The sequence below is a fragment of the Corvus moneduloides genome, chromosome 5 (assembly GCF_009650955.1).
Source record: "Corvus moneduloides isolate bCorMon1 chromosome 5, bCorMon1.pri, whole genome shotgun sequence".
Taxonomy (NCBI): domain Eukaryota; kingdom Metazoa; phylum Chordata; class Aves; order Passeriformes; family Corvidae; genus Corvus; species Corvus moneduloides.
The window spans coordinates 30,257,497-30,277,688 of NC_045480.1; the positions used below are offsets into that span (position 1 = coordinate 30,257,497).

The 20,192-nt window shown below is 38.2% G+C and overlaps 1 protein-coding gene across 6 annotated transcripts in view; it reads right to left on the reverse strand.

The window, feature by feature from the left end:
- MTMR7 (myotubularin related protein 7) overlaps window positions 1–20,192 on the reverse strand; it is a 43,669-nt gene that overhangs the window by 3,457 nt on the left and 20,020 nt on the right. For 4 of the 6 annotated variants that reach the window (XM_032108021.1, XM_032108026.1, XM_032108025.1 and 1 more), the window contains 8 exons: window positions 17,360–17,494; window positions 12,380–12,512; window positions 7,542–7,651; window positions 5,773–5,898; window positions 4,943–4,992; window positions 3,090–3,290; window positions 1,782–1,922; window positions 20–146 (listed from right to left, as the gene is read on the reverse strand). In XM_032108021.1, coding sequence (XP_031963912.1) covers window positions 20–146; window positions 1,782–1,922; window positions 3,090–3,290; window positions 4,943–4,992; window positions 5,773–5,898; window positions 7,542–7,651; window positions 12,380–12,512; window positions 17,360–17,494 — 1,023 coding nt within the window. The remainder of the gene's footprint in view (window positions 1–19; window positions 147–1,781; window positions 1,923–3,089; window positions 3,291–4,942; window positions 4,993–5,772; window positions 5,899–7,541; window positions 7,652–12,379; window positions 12,513–17,359; window positions 17,495–20,192) is intronic. The other 2 variants (XM_032108023.1, XM_032108022.1) reach the window with 2 other exon arrangements.

Genomic DNA, 20,192 nt, shown 5'->3' on the forward strand with positions numbered 1-20,192 from the left:
AAGCTCAACTGTTTCTTACCTCTTGTAAGACTTTCAGCTCTTCTTCCAGCTGCTGAGTTTCTTCCTTCACTGCCATCAGATAATCAGTAACTGACTGTCGAGGATGCAGCCCCTTTTCAAAGCGGTTGTACATACCACTCCAGAACCTGAAATTGATGGGCAGGTCAGGAATTTTCCCATTTGGTGAAGTAGCCTCACAAGACTTAAATGCACACTTTTTTTTTCTCTTTTTTTTTTTTTCCCCCCAGACACATATTGTCCTAAATGATCTATCCATGCTTATTCATCATTAGAGTGCATACACAAAAGTTCACAGACAATATTTAGCAAGATTCATGGTTCATTTGCATTTGCTCTGTCCTGAAGGTGTAACTCTGTGGACATAGGCAGCTCAAACTGATTCTGATTCACAGTAGAAAGAAAGGTGAATGTAGCTTAGATCACATGACTGAGAAAGGTTCACTGAATGCAAAATTTTGCGGGGTTTTTTTGGTATTATTTTCTTGTTCTACACTATGGGCTTTAGAGCAATCGTACCTATAAAATAGCCCAGGATAGAGACAGTTTTTCATATTCCTAGTTCTCAATTGTTGTTAAACTTCCCATGAAGTCAACTTTGAAATTCTGTATTATTCTAGTGCTCCTCCTGCCTTCTTGGCAATACGGCCACAGGCAGGCCCTGAGTGTGTAGCCAGTTCACCAGACGGGTTTAGCAGCCGAGCCCTGCTGTGAGCTGCAGCTGTCTGGCCAAGTAGCTAACAGATATTTTTGGAGCACGTGCATGCTGCTTACTGGCTTATTACTCCTCTCCCAGTAGTATACTATTTAAATCACATTCCCCCTTAACGTTTATCATCTGATAACTCATGCTTGGAAATCTTTACGCATCCAAGTAATTCAATTAAAATCAACAGGATTACTTCTCCATTGGAGGATCTGCTGTATCAGTACTTTTATAAATCCCACTGTCCCAAAGAATACGATTAATGACTATTTTTTTTTTGTTCTAAAGTAGATGTGACCTGGTATAGTGGACATGAAAGAGTTCAATTTCTGTAATTTAGGATTTTTATTGACTTTTTAACAGGTGCTATTGCTTGCAACTGGAAAACAAACTGATCAGCTTTACTTAAATCACAGTTTTCATTAATTTCTATTCAAGTTCTCCTGAAGTTTGTTAAGACCAATGGCACAAGTAAGTAAGTCAGAATGTCAGTAGTAACATTTCTAAAGTGATGACATTTTGTTACATTTTAAAAAAATACCGGGTAAAACTTAACTTTGTTTTACCTGATACAACAACATGGGAAAAATCTGCTATTTTTTCACTAAACACTTGTTTTAGCAATGAAATCATATAATTTCTTGAAAAGATCCTTATTTTTGACACCAATTTGTCACCAAATTTGACACCAATTTTGATTCAAATTAACATCACAAAATCTTGGAATGGAAGAAGTTAAAGGAACTATAAATTTAGAAACAACTGATGAGAACAGAACTGAAAGAGGCAGTTCTCAGTGGAAGAAGTGAGTAACCATGAAATTAGGACACACAACTATCAATATACCTTTAATCTTAAGCTTCTTTTCAGACTAATACTCTTGTGGAATGGTGCAGAGGTGTTGGCTGACTGAGCACACAAGGAACAAACACACTGCATCTGAGACTGAATTTACTCAATATAAACTGCCTCATAGAACAAGAAATTCTTATATACAAAGGCATCTGTTCTCTACTAACACATCTTACAACTCCCAATAGCAAGTGACTCTACCTACTTGTACAAGAAGTTGCATGGAGCGATCTGTGGGTACAGGGTCCCTTGGGTTTGACTGTGGTCTGACCTGTATAAAGGATTCAAGTAATCGGCACGATTTTTCCACAAGTGAGCCCACAATGAATATGTTCTTTCTTTGATTCTGAAAAACAATACATTAAATAAAAATATATTAAAGCCTCTGTTACAGTTCAGGGATAGCTGAAGCTTAGATGCAGCATTCTAGTCCTCTGTACTCCCAGTTTACAATTGGCTTCCTTAACAGAATTAGACTTAAGTTACAAGCATAGAGAAACAGAGACTCATATTCCCTTGTTGGTCACTAAAAGCAAAATCCAATCCATTTCCCATAAAGTGAAAGCAGCTGGAGCAAGTAGGTGGAGAGACTGGTTCCTTTGTGAGGTGGAGAGGATCACTTCCATAAAGTGAGCTTTCAGACTGATCTCTGCACAAAAGGATCCCCACATTTAAAAGCACTCAGCTCCCGCTGAGCTGCAATTTCTTATACAGTTAGATCTTGGGATGTGGTGGGTGATCTGTGAAGGTTTTGATTTTAAATGGACTGTGGCACGGTGGCTGCTCTGCATTTAAGCAGTGAAAAGGACCAAATGGCAGCAGCCAGCAGTAACCAGCACCTTCCTCTCATTGCTACTGCTGACATGAGCAGGGTGCTTGAGAAAAGCAATGGATATCATCATGTATCAAGGACCCAGGGCCTCGGGAAGCAGATATGATCATAAGCGCTGCCAGGAATGATGATGCTGTCTTTGTTTGGGCCTCAGGGCAGGTAGATTAATTCATAATTGCTTTGGGGCCAGACAGCAGAAGGACAGTTTGCTGACTCAGTCCTAGGGAGGGCTACCAGACAAAAAGACAATAAGGAAGTACTACCTAAGAGAGCAGGACTAGAATGTCCTGACATGAGATCCAAAGACAGGTTAAAACACAGAGGAGCAGTAACTCTTAAACTGAGAACTTAACTAGAGTTATTGTCATTTTATACTAGTTACAGAGCCAGCTTGCCTTGTATTTTGTCAGGGCTGCAGTAAAGGTAGGCCCACATGGCTGAAGGCATAATGCTTGTCAATTTTCACTAATCCCTGTCACACACACCATGGATTATGCTCCCAGCAGAGCTACACTGCAGAGGATCTTTTTTTTTTGTATTAATCTGTGTTGCCAGAAGACAACAGGCACCCTGTGCCTTATGAAACACATACATACAGACTGGAGAATGTCTGACTCCTCAATACACCACCAGCCACAGACCCCATGCATAAATATGCTACTAAAGAAAACATTTTCATACTTCAGCTCTCGTCTCTCCTTCTGGCTGTTACACAGGAAATTCCCAAACTGGCAAGAATAGATATGATGCTGTATGTGGATGAGGAATCTCTCATTGAATTCAAAAGCACAAGGAAACTGTTCCATTAACTGCCAAATACATTCGATGAACTGGTCAATAACAGGCGATATCTCCTTTGGATCTCCATCTAAATTGCCATACCTGAAACAAGATACATTAAAAAAAACCTGAATTCCTGTAGGAAAACTGAATTAGCTCTAAGGAAAACAAACCCCTCACTTCTAGTATGCAAGTTACATCATAGGCATTCATTTCTAAAATCTCAACTACTACTATATTTTTACTTACAAAAATGATGCAAGAATCATGAATTAGAATGGAGGCAGAATTGCAAACAAACAAAAAAACCCTTGTATTGGGTGTCTTGTTACCTTACAGCTACAAAAGGCTGGCTGCTGCATAGCCATGTTTTAATGCTATCAATATAAATTGTACCACAGTAATACAGGTTAGCAAAAGAATGCCTGCAACAACTTCATGACAAAAGTGTGCCTGAAGACAGTCTCTTAATAGTAGATTATTCCCCAAACCAGAAAAGTGAGCAGGAGAGCTACATTATAACCTCAGCAGAAAACAGGTTAAAGCTGCCCTCTCTTGGTGAAATTTCTAGGAAGTGGGAAATGTTTACATGCTACTGTGACTGTCAAGTAAACACTTTCTGTGTATAAAAATGCCTCTTGGAACCACTTGCAGTGAAGAAAAGGAGCTTGAAAATACAAAACACATAGAAGTAAAAAATGTTTTTTAAGTCTACATAATAGGAAGAAGCATTTTCAATGAATTATTCTGCTGGGAGTGGGGTACACATGCCAACAGAGTGGAATTTCATAAAAATTTCATTAAAATTTCATAAACATCTAAAATTGAAACTTCTAATTCTGATACTATTATCAAAGAGAATATAGCAGTATTGCACAGCAAACCAAAGCTATCAGTGGTTATTGCATTTCATAACACCTTTTACCACTGATAAGCATAAATAACTGACAGTATCATATTAAATGTAGTATTTCCTGCTGAAATTTCACGGGTGGTGTGGAACTGCACAGATTTCCTGTAAGTTTTGTTGTTTTTTTAAACTATAACAAATTTATGTTCAAATCAAGCAATATAATGTCATTAAACCCAATATAAAAATTGCATTTTTAATTTTTACAGAAACTAAAATAAAGTCAAGAAAGAAAGAAAATGTGAAAATGTGTACATGTTTAAACATGTTAAGTCTTCAAACATTTTCATTACATTATAGCATTTACATTGGATCGATGTTCAAAATAACTTGTTCAAATAAATGACTTTCCATTTTGCCTGACATTTCTGAGCAGATCTTGCTGGTTTTGTTAGAACAGAGTGTAACAGGAAGAGTATATTTTATGTAATAGACAACTCACAGACATGCCTAAGATTAAATACTGTCTTGGAAAATGTAGAAGTCCCTTTGATGAACAGGGACTTATGTGGGGAGCCTTGGCACTACTAGAAGATCTGCTAGAGTCCAAAGGGATTTTCCAAGCCAAATGCATACTACTCACATGGACCTCTCAATGCTCATAGCAACTGCAAGACCAGCATGCAGGATTTTTAGTAGTTTTGGAGTGCTCATATAGAACTATTTCACTCTGACTTTTCCAGGCAGCTAAATTATGTAGTTGGGGAAAAGGGTATGGCTGTTTCCCGGGGCATTCTGTTGCTATGTTTTGTAAGGCAGCAGAGAAGTAAAACTGGAATGGCAGCAGATACTGACTACATAAACATATACATACAGAGAGACGAAAACCTTAGCACCGCCTTACCTGTGGTTAAACTTGTGACCAAAGGAAATCCAGTCTTTTTCAATTAACACCTAAAATGAGAATATTGCATTCAATGTTGTGGAGTAGAGCTGACATGTTGAAGCAGGCAGAAGAGTGGTATAAACAAGCAGTGTTGGAATCCCAGTTAATTCTTAGAATAAGCAGAAAAGTGGCAAGCAAGAAGGATGTAAGCAAGCAGTACTAGAATCCTAAATAATTTTCACAATTATCAGAAAAATAATGAGTGATGAGCACTGCTGCCCACTCAGGGAAACAGCACTCTTCATGGATGCAGAGAGGGTGCCAGTATTTCAGCACAACTTCAAATATCTTGTTTCATTGCTTTCTAAAATAGAACTTATAAATGTCTCAAACATCTTTTTAACATGTGACCAGTAACTTGATAACCACTTCTAGATGCTTTACTACTGCTGATTGACTTGGGAAAGGAACAGATTTTCCAATATAGCTGCTCATTGCAATCTAATGTCTAGAAAGACCCACTTCTGACACTCAAAATTAAAATGTTCACTGCAAATGAACACAAATTCTTGCTTGTACAAAAGCTCTTTGGGCTGTGAGAAAGTTTCTTGGTCAAGGTTAGGAAAAAAAAAATCAAACATGGGTGCCCAACTGATCCCCACCTTGAATAACATTTCAAAGAGAAATTGGGAGACTTTAACATGAACATATGGAAGCCTTCCTTCCTGCTTAAAACCCAAAACAAAATGAGGGTATATAAGGGACAGTTTATTTCCTATTAAAAACAAAGTTATTCATCTTAAGTGATGCCATACTGCTTCATTTACTCTGTGAAAGAACCTGCTTACCATGAATCCCTTCATAGTTCTGTAATATGGATCCAATAGAAGGCTTGCTACAGAGCAAACCTGGGCTGTCCTATCCCAGCCATCAGAGCAGTGAACAAGCACACTCACACCTTCCTCAGCCACAGCCTAAGGATACAGAAAAAGTCAGAAATTTCACAAGCAGGGAGGAAGACAATGGTAAGAGAGGAACAGTGAGACAGCAGCATATAGACAGAATTAACTTGGGAACTGGGAAAGCTCTTTCATTTTTTGCTCTACCACAGAGTTCTTAAGTTGAGTGTTGTGTCATTTGAAAATCAGTGTTATTCCTCTCATTTGAAAAGTTTTCATTCACCCCAGCCCGTGCAATATAGTGGTTGAGCACCTGTTTACGCTCCACTACAGGAAGATGTGGGATTGATTAATTTCAATTTAAATACATCAATCTGTCAAAGCAGACAACTACCTACAGCAAATTCAGATGCTCTAATACATCTTGTGCCACTCACATGCCACTTAAAGAATAGCCATGCTTGCAATATGGCTCTTAATTTTTCATCTTTTCATCATTCTCTGACCCAATAGCTTGGAATTTCCCCCCTGAACAAATTCAGAACCCAAACTATGCTAAACCATGACAATGGTAATGTCAATAAGGGCAATGTCTGCTTCCGATGGGAGCACTAGCCTGGACGTCATTGCAGCACACTGCATTGCTCTGATGACATGCTGTAAAGGTTTTTGGGGAAGCCTGTGGTAGTGGGAAACATCCATGTTTAATAAGCAAGATTTTATCAGTATGTTTAATGGAATAACTGAGGAGAGAGGAATCCATTTTATACATAAACACATAAAGAAGAAATTGTACTGAGTTCTCCAGAGTCTGGTGTTGTATTATTTTTAGAACTTGAGGGTTGGAGGTTGTTTTTTTAATTCTAAGGGTTTTGGCCTTTGTCATTTCTAAAGAGAATTAAATTTAGGAAGTAGAATATAAAACAGGTTAGGAAAGATATAGTTAGGGAAAAAAACACATTTAGGTTAAGTTTGGGCTTAATAGAGAATGAGGAATAATAATAAATTATCTATGTTTATCTCAAGAGACAAGTAAATTCTACCAAAATAGAACCCCTGTGGGCAGAAGACCAAGAACTGAGAACTGGGAACCATACAAACAAGAACAGGTCAAAAGGCACTGGGCTAGCAACCATATGGACAAAGGATAATAAGACCAGCCATTGGGGAAAAACTAGCAAAGCTAATGTAAATGACCTTATTTCTACGAGCTAATGAAAGGTAGTAGGGCTGGGAGTAGTAATACATGTATGTATCCCACAGCTGCTGTTTGGGTAAGAAACTACAGTTGCCTTCTGAGAAGGAAGAAGCAATGCAAGAGAAACAAGCAGTTAGTGAGGAGGGAAATCCATGAAGTTTTATCTGTATAGTTTTGTGCAGCAGGTCATGTGAATAAAATGGCCGATAAGAAATTGTAATAGCAATCTCAGAAATAAGAATTGAAGCAGTAAAAAGCCAGAGCACAAGGTAGGGGGTAATAAAATTTAAGCTACTGCTGGTAGATGACAAATGTCTATATTACTTTAGGGGGGATTAGGGGAAATAATTTCTTATTAAAGCCAAAACTGTTTTCTGTAAAAGTTCTCAGATATATAAAAGTAGAAGCTGCTAGAGAGTTTGGCTATGGTAATACACAGGAGTTGGTTCAGGAGGTGAATTTAGCTGGTTGCCTGATAACTCAGAGGTGATAACACAGTAGCTCATTTTATACACTTTACCTTTGCAATAAAAATGCCAGCATCCATAATGGCTTTGATGTGCTTCAGCCAGCCAGAATTCTCCAGGCCCCACAGAAAGTCACTCATCGAAGGTGATTTCAGCTCACAAACTGCAAAATAAGACACGTATAACATTTATAGTAATTAGAGTTCCTTAAGCTTCATTGACTGTTGAGCCTCAGAGTTCTCTCTTCTTCAGATATTTCCTGTGTAAAACATGCATCTTTTGAAAAGAAGGACTACTTCACAGTCAAACTTAACCTTTGAGAAACACATATATTTAAGAAATGGGGCTGGGTCAAATTTCACCCAATATACTGATTTAATTTAAAAAGAGAAGCTGTCATAAAGCCTATTGCAAACAAATCCAAATCCATCCTTCTATGAAGCATGCATTTTCCAAGGTTGTGTTGGGAGTGAAGTTTTCAAACCCCTGGGAGGAGTTGGTGTATTTAATCATGAGGACTTGGAAACAGAAAGCATTTGATTTTTGCTATTGGACAGGCAGACAGACACCTAAATGGTGCCACTGCCTCCTGCTCCCAGCATCACCACAGATGATGGTGGTTGAGTTAGTGGTTCACTCTACAGTTCTTCATCCCTGAGTTAAACCTTACTAAAGCTTCACTTGAAGTCAAAAAGTATTCTGATAGTGAGGACAAGACATAATCCATCAAAGAAAATATTTTCCTGAAAATCTTCCAAACTCTATGCCACATTTGAAGAAAAAAATAACAATCTCTCGGTTTCTACTCTAAGTTCCTTTCCTGCTGTATCCAAGCATCCATTTTGTAATATTACAGAGTTTGTGGCATCAGAACAAAAAAAGCAATCAGAATCTCAATCAGGTACCTCAATCCAGCAGAACAAATACTCAATGAAATTTAGTGCAATCTATTTTCAACAGTGAGATATTAAATTCGCCCCACAAATAGACTACGTCTTTATTTTGATCCATGTAGAGTTGTACTGTCTTTTAAGGAAAAATATATTAGCCACTGAAATTAATTTTCAGAGTACTGTGAAAAACATCATGACTTTTACTGAGTTAATGTATGATCTGTCAATTACTAATGTCTTAGTAAGTCTCTTGTGGTCTGGAAATCTTAAAAGACTCAGTTATTTACAGCCATTTTGGCCCCTGGCATAGCTTCAGTTTCCTTCGGGGTAATTGAAATTTAATTTTACAAGTCAGAGTTTACACCATATCTGACCTATCTGACTGTCCTAACTCCATTTAGTTCAGAAGCAAAATGGCCTAATGTGTCCATACAAAGTCTTGCAATGTTTATATGCAAGGCCCCTTCCAGATGGTTATTTTAAAAGTAATTTTGGAAGGATATTTATAAAGATGCAGAGATAGCAGCACTGAAAGCAAACAGCTTTCCATATGATTAATGTTCCTGTGCAGATGGGAGCATGACCAATTAGTGGCTGAATTCTGGCTGAAGCTGCTGTCTCTGTTTACAAAAGCCCAAGGTAAGGCTGAAACAGTGCTTTGCTCATTCCCACTCCCAAATTGCAGTCAATATTTACTGACCACTTCACTGAGCAAAGTTCATACTGTCCTAAATGCATACCCTGTATATTTCGCATGACTTTGGCAACTGATCTGGACCTTAACACTGAGTTCAATTATGAATTCAGTTATGAGGCTTATCCTTAGGGGAAAAGGCAGAAAAGGTACCAAAATCTTTGAGAAATATGGCCTGCTTCATCCACAGTGTATGCACGGGAAAATAAAGAGCTGCTGGGCAGAGCTCTGGGAATTCCAGCAATGCACCCATATCCCTGGATATGAGGAACCCATACCTCCTGGATGGGAGGAAGAAACAGGACACATGTTGGAAACTGCCTCTTCCACCAGCAAAAGTACCAGAGGAGTATGCTGGACTAGTCCCATTTCTGGCAGGACAGCCATAAGTAGAGGAAGGAGTACTTGCTGTGGGCCAAACCCACAGGTTTTCCTATTGGCTGCTCTGTCACAGAAGTCCAAGGATCAGAGGGCTGCTCCTACATCAGCAAGTGCTGCTCCTGGTATGAGGGGAGGAGAAGCTCGTATTTGCTGTTTAAATACAAACAGGGAGCATGTGGGGCCATCACCTCAGTGCACAACACACAGGGGTCAGGTCCCAGCTGGCCCCTGGGTGTGCTGCACAACCCACCCCATCCCAAACGCCAAATAGCAGCCTCAGGCAGCCCTTGGATCTTTATCGAGAAAAGTCCCTGTGTAATGTCCTTCTAATGTTAAAAATTATTTCAAGGAGGTTGTGGACAGGATCAAAATTATCTCAAAGTTCTTCACATAGACCTATCTATAAATGGAGAAAAATAAAAAGCCGTAAAGGCAGCAGAGACAATTTTTTTTTTTCTCTGAAAGGAAATTCCATCATGTTGAAATGCATTTTACTTCCCTAGTACAGTCAAATCTCAACATTTTTTGCATATTCTGAAAAAAATCTTATTCTAAAAATTAATAATTTTATAATGCTGGTATAGTTTGTCAAAAATTAACATTAAACCAGAGTAAATATATGTTGAAGTAAGATAAATTGGCTTGAATTAAAGTCAGTAAAATCACAAAGCTGAAACAAATTTTTTTACCTACTCAAATATTTACATTTTCATAAGTATAAATTTAATTTTCTCAGCTTTTTCCCAAAAATCATAATTGAAATTAATACATTCCTAATATAAATGCATTTCCTAATGGAAAACTGAATAATAATTTTGTTCAAATTTTCTCAGTATTGGAAGTTATTTAAAATTGTATATTGAAAATAACCTGCAATCTGGCATGTGAAGATCCTTTGCTCTACACTTCTGCTTAGTACCAGTAAATTCAACGAAACTGGCCTGGCATTTCAGCAATACATCTGGCCAATTATATCTTGATGTCCTTTTTTCATGCTGTACACTTCCAAGCAACAATACAGCTCACAATAAACTAAAATCAGTTTTCATCAGCCTCATTTGCCTTTTCAAAGGTTTTTATGCACCTTATAAAATCTTACAACAGATCATGAGCAGCAGACCCATTCTGTAAAGTTTATAGTGTAGTGTGATGTTTTACTTAAGATTCACATAGGTACAGTGATATTGCTATCTTATTTATGTATTCTTTTAATTATTTATATATTTTTGATATTGATAATACACCAGTAATTGATAATTATTGATATATTATCTAGGTATTCCTTGATAAAAATTTAAAGCCATATTAAATGTGTGTTATCATCATCCTTGACAGCCTTTTTGGTTCTAGGTCTCTTTGTATGCTCAAGTCAGGTAAAAGATCACCAGAAAAAGAGATTAAGGGACACATACAAATGGAAAAAGATAAAAACTACACAGCATCTTACATAAGGAAAGCCCTGACACACTGAAAGTCATAAGATTTTTCTTTTAAAAAGTACTTCTCTGATTTCTAATATTATCAGTCAGGTTGATGCATGTGAGATTTCAATACAGCAAACATAAAACCAGGAAAAAAGCAGATGTTTTAACTATATGGCTCATTTGAAAATAGATGCTAAGAATTTGTGTCCCCCAAGCAGCCCAAAGTGTTAAATACATTAGGAATTACCTTGTTACATGCAAGGTTGGGCCATGGGCCGGTCTCATGAACTTTTGGCTCAAAAATTATACACAGTACTTCCCATACAGCCAGGCTGGTTGTTTACTATTTTAACTTTGATAGTCTTGAGCTGAACAAATAAAGGGACCTGTTTACTCATCCAGCCTCCCTCCTATCCAAACAAGACTTGATAGTGAACAAAAAATCCTTCTGTTTTCCTACCTGAGACCCTTAGGCCAAGAAAACTCTGATGAAGAGAGGGAGTGTTTTACCTGCCAAACAATTTAATGCTGCTTTCCATAAAATGCTCTTATTTGAAAACAGAGCATGGTTTTCCTATCATGGAAAATTTAAGCCCTTCTTAGATTTCAAATTTACAATTGCATACACTCGATGGGAGACAGACGAAGAGTAAAAGAGCATGGGCAGAGCATGAAATCAAGAATAAGACAGATGAAGCTGATCCAGGAGATGATGGAAGTTGTTATTTATGTACATGAAGTAAATACTGAGACACAGTGGAGTGAGCACTATTTACTATTTGCTTGTTAAAAATCAGCAAGCCAGTGAGGGTCAAGGATGGCTTATTTATCCTTGCTCTTTTCCCAGATGACCCCTATACAGTTATGTACTGCAAATATGAAATGGCAGAACAGATTTGCTGCTAAGTATTTATAAGGCAATTGTTATTAATTTCCATGGGATATTGAAGGTGATGAATAGTTACACCCACTGACTGTGAATTAATTTCATTAATAGACCTGATGTGATATGTTCTATACAGGGCATGAATGAGTTTCTGTTAAAATTCACAGTCCAAAATGCATGACTACCTTATATGAAAACCAAACCACAGTTTTTCTGAGCTTTAAAAAAAAATCAATCTGTATTTTCCACTAGCCTTAAAGTCAGCTCTAAGGGATTTTTTAAATTTTATTATCAAAATGTAAATTTCAAAAAAATGACATAGTAGCAGTAATGTGCACTGAATTAAAATTAATTTTATCATTAAACTAAATGATATCAGGATTTCAGCCAGGAAACAAGGTGTTTTCACAATTAAGAAATCACCAATCAATATTTGCCATGATGCTCCCTTGCACAAGTCCCATTAGCCAGCAGGCAGCTGCATGCAGCTGCAACAGGCAAAGAGTACTTTTCATACTCCTTTTCAGTGCTGCTGATTTCAGAGCAGCTATTCTGATTTGTTTGACAGAAGGATCAACTCTTTCCTCTAGATTCCAGTGAAGGGGAGTATTACCTTCAAGCATTTTCTGCAGACTATTTCTCATGACATGGATGTTCTCGATGCCTATGAACTGAAACTTGATGTTGGAGTAGTTGTCTTCATTTTCATATCCCTTCCCTGCTGCTCTGTTTGCCATTGCGTTGAGCTGAAAAACATAGGGAAAATTGGATGAAAACCAGTAGCAGAATCCTTTCAAAACAAACCTTGTGGTCTACAGCAATAAATCAGAGGGGTTTAAGTCAGGCACAAATAGGAAGCATTTGTCACAGTGTCAACACAAGGGGCTATGAATCGGGGATCTGTTTACAGCCTATTGCAGGGCACTGGGCTGCTGAGTCTCTGATATCCCTGTTTCACACACTTGGAGTGAAATGTCATTAATGAGGTTAAACACAAAAACCCCACAGCCTAGATAGGGTTCCTCTGCAAGAGCATAAAGGTTTTAATTTGGTTTTAAAAAGCTGTTCTGCTTTTATATTGGATCAACATCATGTTTACTAGCAGAATGTACCCAGGAGGTGGCAGTGTCCCATCTTCCATGCCACTGTTTCATAGCATGTGCACACTTGTGCAGTAAGGTTGCCCAAGTTACTGCATTTTACTGCTCAAATCATCCAAAAGCTGATAAAGCTTACTTCTTTGAAGCTTGCAATAATGAAGAGGGAGTTGGAGTAGTTTTCCCTACTTTTATAGTATCTTGGCTCTTATGTAAAACTACAAAATATTTGAATTGACAGCATCACCACAAATATTTTCATCTGCAATGCAGTGCTATCAAAGGAGTTGCTGTGCTTCAGTAAAAATACTTTCAGTTGGAAGTTGAAGTTTCATCTTCGAATCTGTTGCTTGCTTCCTGGCATGGGACAGTTACTAAATATTTCTTTAGCTCAGTTTTCCCAAGCATAAAATTAAGGATGGGGTTAATGCTTATTCTCCCCCCTTTTGGAATCCTTGGGTGGGAAGCAAAACTATCTGCCAAGCTCCTTATGCCAAATTTTGATCTTTGGGCTGAAAACTAGAGCTGATAGAAATTAATTAAGTACTTTTACTTTTTCTTTGATAGGTTTTTCTTAAAATTTTTTTTTTTTTTACTAAGTACCTACTTACTTTTTAAAAAAATTCCTGTAGCAAAATCTCACTGTAAAATAGAAAGAAATTGTCTTTTTGCATAAAGTCCCTGTTTTTCTGTGAAATTCATGCTGTAAGGCTGTGGGACCTTTGAACTTCCCAAGAAATATGAAGGCTCTGAGAGTGACAAAGCAGCTCAAGTGGCAGAACCTCCATGCCTCAAAGCACAGCTAACAGCTTCTGCTCAGGAAAGATTTAAGAAATAAATAATAAAGGATATTGACTGGACAAAAAGTGACTTGTCTTCATTTCAGTGAGAGCCAATGCTCATGAAAAAGTAAAAGAAGGGGCCAAGAGGCTATGCAGATTACTCTGTCTCCAGTTTATTTCCCAATAGTGCAAGGCAGTACTATTGATTCGCTGCTTCTGTGGTCACAGCTGAAACTCACAGTAATATATTTTAGTGCTTAGCTAATGGCATCATGGGATATACAAGAATGTCGCCTTTTCTGACCTCTTCCACCCCAAACACACATACTCCCAATATTCAACTTTAATTTGGAGCCAATACACACAACTGGGGACTGATTGTCTGATGCCATCTCCTTCCAACCAAGATAACAACCCTAGCTTTTTTACCTTATATGTCAAAAGAGGTTTCCAAGGGCCAAACCTGATATCTTAACTTTCAAAGGAAAGAGCTAAAAAGTTACATTTGTTACAAAGTTACAATGAACACCATTAGGAATTGAAACATTGCACGAATTTCATGATAAAACAGAAGGAACCACACTCTGGATAGAAACCTGGGCAAAATACCAGCATTTTTGATTTATTCCAATCTTGGGGAAAATTTCTTTTAACTTATAGTATGCAGTTCAGGAAAGAGCACAAGAAAAAAACCCCATTCTTGTCTATCAATCAGCAGCCTGCTAATGTTTTTACTATCAATGGACAATGAAAAAAAGATACAGCCTGTGAACAGCATGTCAATTAAGGACAAAGTCCTCAGTGTGACTTGCTACAAAGATAGAAATTATCTGCTGAATCCTAATCTTTCTCTTTTGAAGTTGACATCAGTGTTCTTGTACAAACAAAATGAGGCAGTCTCTCTCTGCAGTAGCCTATAGCTTCTGGAAGAAAGATCTGTACACAAGTCTCAGCCACCACAAACCCCTGAAACCCTAAACGGAAAATATCTATCCTCTAACTAACCTAGTACTCAGCACATAAATACCATTAACTGTTTCTGCAGCAGAGCAATTTTATCACAAATATCCTTTCTTAAAGGACAATCTGAAATAGCACTCTTTAAAAGTAAATAAATATAAGGTTAAATTGCAAGGCTTTCTGACACTCATTTATTTTAAATACTGTCAGTTGCCAAACTTTGCAGCTGCCACAATATTTACTAACAAGTTTTCCACATCATCTACCAAAATTCCATCTGTTGCTCTTAAAGTAGTGGTTGTGAAGCTCTCTAAATTGTGCATATACTTGATTAATCTCAGTGAATATGACGATACAGCCTCTAAAGGTAAAAGACCTCACTTGCAAGATTTCCTGCCATTTTCTTTAATCTGGGGGATAACCAAGCTGTGTCTTGCTATAAAGATTATACAACTAATGTGTTTTACCCATAAACAGTAAGTTTATATTAGCTTATTCTGTGATCACATAGAGGAATGACAGTGGCTTAAGTAAAGTTGCATTTGGTCATCCTGCTATATCCAAATGAAGTGGAAACAAAGCTTTCTTCCACAGACAAATATTTTGTTTTGAAAATTATCAAGTGCAATGAGGGAAAAGCACTTGGGAATGTTGAATTGAAGGATCCATCAACATTCACGATCTTTGCAAGGAACTGGTTCTTATGAGATATAAGGCAAACAGTTTTGTAGCCGCCTATGGGAATGGGAAGCCTTCTACCAGCCTTGATATCTTATCTTTACATTTGCTAAAGGTTCCCTGAGGAATGCCAGGAACTGCTTCCACCGATCCCTATCCCTTGCTGTATGTTCTAGATTTATAAATGAATTTTCATGTGCAAAATTGTAACAAGGCATCTGGGATCACAGGAGCTTTGTAGATCTGTCCATTTTTGCTGCGCAGAGAGAAGTAGGAATCTGGTATACAAACTTCTTTACATCAAAACTTTTTTTTTACAGAGAAGTTCAGTGAAAATAAACAGTCTTCATCTCCTAACTGGCTCCTGAAGAAGCCAGCATTGCTGGAAATATGCTGGCATTCATGGCTAAGTGAGCCACTTTCAGTCTCTCCACACCCTCCACAAAGTATGGGCTTTTTCCACTGCACACAGAAGATGTCTCAAAGTAATTTACCAGGTATTAACAGGTAGGACCCATCCTTTAATTTTATTAAAAATTAAAGGACAGCTCCTTCCTGTTAATACCTGGTAAAACATTATTAATAGCCAGTAAGTCATTAGCAATAAATCCCATCAGTCAAAGACAGCCTTAAATAGGGAAGAGTACCAATACCATCAGAGAGGAAACAAGCTGTAACTATTATTACATAAAGAAAACTGTTAAACAAGCATTATTTAGGCAGCTAGGTCTGTACTTCATAGCTAACACCCATTCTGAACACAATGGTACCGATCCTTTCCTAGTGCTCATCACAGTTCACTTGCTTCAGGACCATAAGTAAGCTGGTAGCATCTTCATCTTCCCAATAAAAAAGAGGGAACTGAAGGTCAAAGCAGTTACGAGATTACACAGTCCTTGGTGAGACTTGGGTAAATGAGACATGCCAAGGCCCTCATTTTCTGGCTACTGCCTCCCATTAGAACCGTGAGCACTCACAGCACCTCCCCACCAACACCCATGTCTTCAGTCACCAGCCATGCAGGTTCCTCGTATCTGCCCCAGCTCTGCCCTTCCTCACTCCATTTCTCATGTTTCTCAGCTTTACCCACCTTGACCTTTCAGGCTCTGTCTTCTGATCTCAGGATACTGAAACAGCTTCCTTGTTCCTTTTCCTCATTTATTCTCATTTTTCCTTTTCCCATGCTATAGCTAATCCTACACCTACAAGGGATTTTGTGGAGATTTGCTTCTTTAGTTTCTTTTCTTCAGAGGCTTTGGTAACTAAAAGGGGAAAGTTGCTGATAGTGCAATAAAGAATATATATATCCCTACTACCTCCTCCAGATGCTGAAGTCTATCTAGTCTTTATCACCTTGAGCTGTTTGCTAGCATCACAATTTGGATACAATGTTTTTTTAGCTTCCAACCTCTTCTAGGTCATTACTGAGTTTCTATATTACTCCATATTTTTTTCTAAAGCTTTTATCTTGGCCAGAGGCTTTTAATCAGTTATAGATATGGCATCTGATGTCACTACTTATCACATTTCAGATTCTCTCTCAAAACCACCAAAGTGCTGGAGATATTTAAAGGTCTCTTCCATTCTTGTCATCTCAGTAACTTGTCTTTCCTTAGCCTTGTGCAGAGGTCATTGGAATTTTCTCACTTCCAGGAGAAATCGTGCATGGAAAATTATAGTATAAGCAGGCAGAGGTTTGCAACATTACAAACAACTGTAAATACATTTTATAATGGGAATTATTTTTTGCAGTCTCATCAGAGATATACTTACTTGATAGCTCCTTTGCATGTGTAAACAGTTACAATTACACGTTATTTACTTTTCTGTATCTTGACATTTTGCTAAGAACAAGAAAAGAGAAAGGTTCAGTGTAAAGGAGAAAATTCTCCCAGAGATAATATGTGGTCAAGGTTTCTAGTCAGGATTCCCCTGTAAATCCTCATGTACCTGTGAAGTTACACAGGTGCATCTAAGATCAGAAGTGACTTGGTCAGTCACTTAGATTGTGTATCTTCCCTAACCTATTCAGCCCAGAGTCAGTCTTGCTATGTGCAAGAAATTTAATGTACTTACTTTGGGCCGAGTGTCAACAACATATATGAAATCACTTCCTGGATTGGCTTTTCTAATGGCCTGGAGCATCTGTTCATCCTCAAGGCATCGAGCACTAAAGCCAGATAAAGGCTGGCTGCTTCTACATATGGAGGCCTGCAGAAAAGCAGACAAACAAACAAAAAACCTAACATAATTATAAAGTAGAAATTGTTTAGCATCCAGAAGCATTTACAAAACCAGATCATTAGATGTTTGCATAGATGTACAGTTACATGAGAAAGGCAGAATGGTAAAATTAATTACATATTAATGTATACATTATTCTTAAAAAGGCAAGGAGATATTAAAACAATACAACCCCATTGGCCCAAGCCTAGTTTTGAATGCAAATTTTAGAGCTATTTTAAGTATTGTATTTCCCTAATGTGGAATAACTCCTGAAAGGTGATACCTCAAGGATGACTACAGCCTTGAAATCATGAGAACATTGATATAACATAATGAATAGGTCCTTTTGCACTGTCACTCACACTTACCAGGCACGAGACAGATTACACCCAACCTATACCAGTGCCCGCTTTACTGAACAGCCTGACACCATGAGACCAGGAAACAAAAATGTGTAACATGCAGCCAGATTACCAATTGTTGTGTATTTTTAGCACTGCCTCTGGAAAAAGACCGTACTGCACAAGAAGTGGGTCAGGCAGCCTGACTCCTGGAGTACTTGCATTAAGCAGGGCTATTGAAGGAGGCAAGAGAGTTTCTCCACAGACCCATCAGGATCAGACCTCCAGACGAAACCAGGAAAGAAGAAACAAAATGTGAAATGGGTGTGCAGGGAGATTTTTATTTTTGATAGGCAGAGGACAGCTAGATTTGTAGAAGGCAAGGGGATAATATATGCACTTCCTAAGCACTGAGCACAAGCATGAAGAGAATCTGCCTGCTCAAGGTCACAACCTGGGCAGGCTGTCCTACAAATTATTTATTACTGTGAGAAAGGACATGCTTTTTTCAGTCACATCTTTGAATTATCAGTAGTTAGTAAAGTATGGCTCTTTAAGAGAGAAACCCAGAATTGTGTGAGACACTGTTCATACTTCATTAATGGTTTTGCAGACAGGTTATTTCTATTTAGAGTCTAATCTTCTGATCATCACATATTCCAGTGATTTATTATGTGCTATTGCATAAGCTGAACAGACAGTTCCAGACTTTGATCTTATCATATTTACACAGACCATGTAGGACGCAGAGGTGTCACATCACCACTGAATTTGTCAGGACAAAGGAGCTATGTGAAAGTTCTGGATATGAAAAACTGAATGAGTGGTACCTGTCTCCTCTGTGTGCAGCAGGCTCTTCCCAAACCGCTGTGAGCATTTTAAATCTTACCCCTCTCCTGCCCATTACTCTATTTGCTGGCAACTCATGGCAACCTCCAAACTCACAAGGAGGTATTTCCTTCAACATTGCTTTTCCTAGCTCTTTAAACTATGATGGATCCAGGAGTAAACACAATACTTCAGATCCTGGTATTTTGAACCTTAACCTGAACTCCAACCACAACAGGGAAAACATTCAGGCTGAAACATGAAACTCATCCAAGCTGAATTACTATATATTGGAATCTACTTGACCCTGAGACCTTTTCTTTCACTGAGATTTAGAAATGTCCAAGTGTTTTGAATCCTAGGTATCTATATTTGGACATAATTGATATGCAAAGTGATTAACTCTGAGAAGTTTCACCTTAACAAAATGTTAAAAATAATATGTAATTTATGCTGAGATTGTATTTACTATTTAAATCTTCCTATTCTCCACTTGCATTGTAAAATTCATAGATCTTTATGGAAGCAATGCTCTGATGCAGGGTAAATGAGTGAAAAAAAATGCAGGGTAAAGGAGTGAAAATAATGTCTTGTTCCTTTCTTCTGAAGCTCAAATCTATGATAGGGGCTGCTGTAAAGGCAAGATTTCCATGGAGATTGTAGCTTATGACTCCTGCTTGTGACATTCTGCAGAAATATGTCCCATCCTGTGTGGCAAGCACTACAGATGCCCTGTAAACCCAGACTAGCTCTATCTCTTGGAATGTCCTGACCATCCCTGAGCACTAGGGGAGACCTCTCAGTGCCACTCTGGACTGAAGCAGGAGTCACACAGATCCTTTGAGAGTACAAAGGGGACACCATTCTCCTAACTGGTAATGACAGCTGAGCTAAGCCTGTCCCTAAGGGGCTGGAGCACAAAAGTAAAAACACCCAGTTTGTGGGATCCTTCAGTCTCCTTCCTCACCTCAGCTGCCAGAAACAGAAATGCAAATAGTCTAGGTGCAGGGTTTTCTTCCAAATGATTACAGACAAGTGAAGCAGATCCTTGCTCAGCCCTGAGAATATTTGCTATGGAGAGGGGAAGGTGGAACCCCTCACTCTTGCAGACAAGGAGAGTCTCTTCAGCAAACCCACAACATACTGCTCAGCCAACATCTAGTAGCTCTTATATCCATCCTTTCTGTGTCTCTTCACAGATCTTTTCTTGAAAAGCTACTCCTGATTCTCCAACTGATGCAAGTATACTTTTTCAACTCCTCAACTTGCTCTCAAGCTACCAGATCCAAAACTGCTCTGTTCTCCTCCCAGTCACCTACTAGGCTCCCTGCTACTGGCCTTCACTGCTCTGCCACCCATGTCTCAACGCCTCTTGTACTACTCCACTTCATTGTGATACAGAGATCACATATTTTTTGTGCTAGCTGGATGATGAAACTGGGTTTATATGTCTGCATTAAATGTCTATAAATGCCTATTAATGAACTAACCACACTAACCAGACTACACTAATA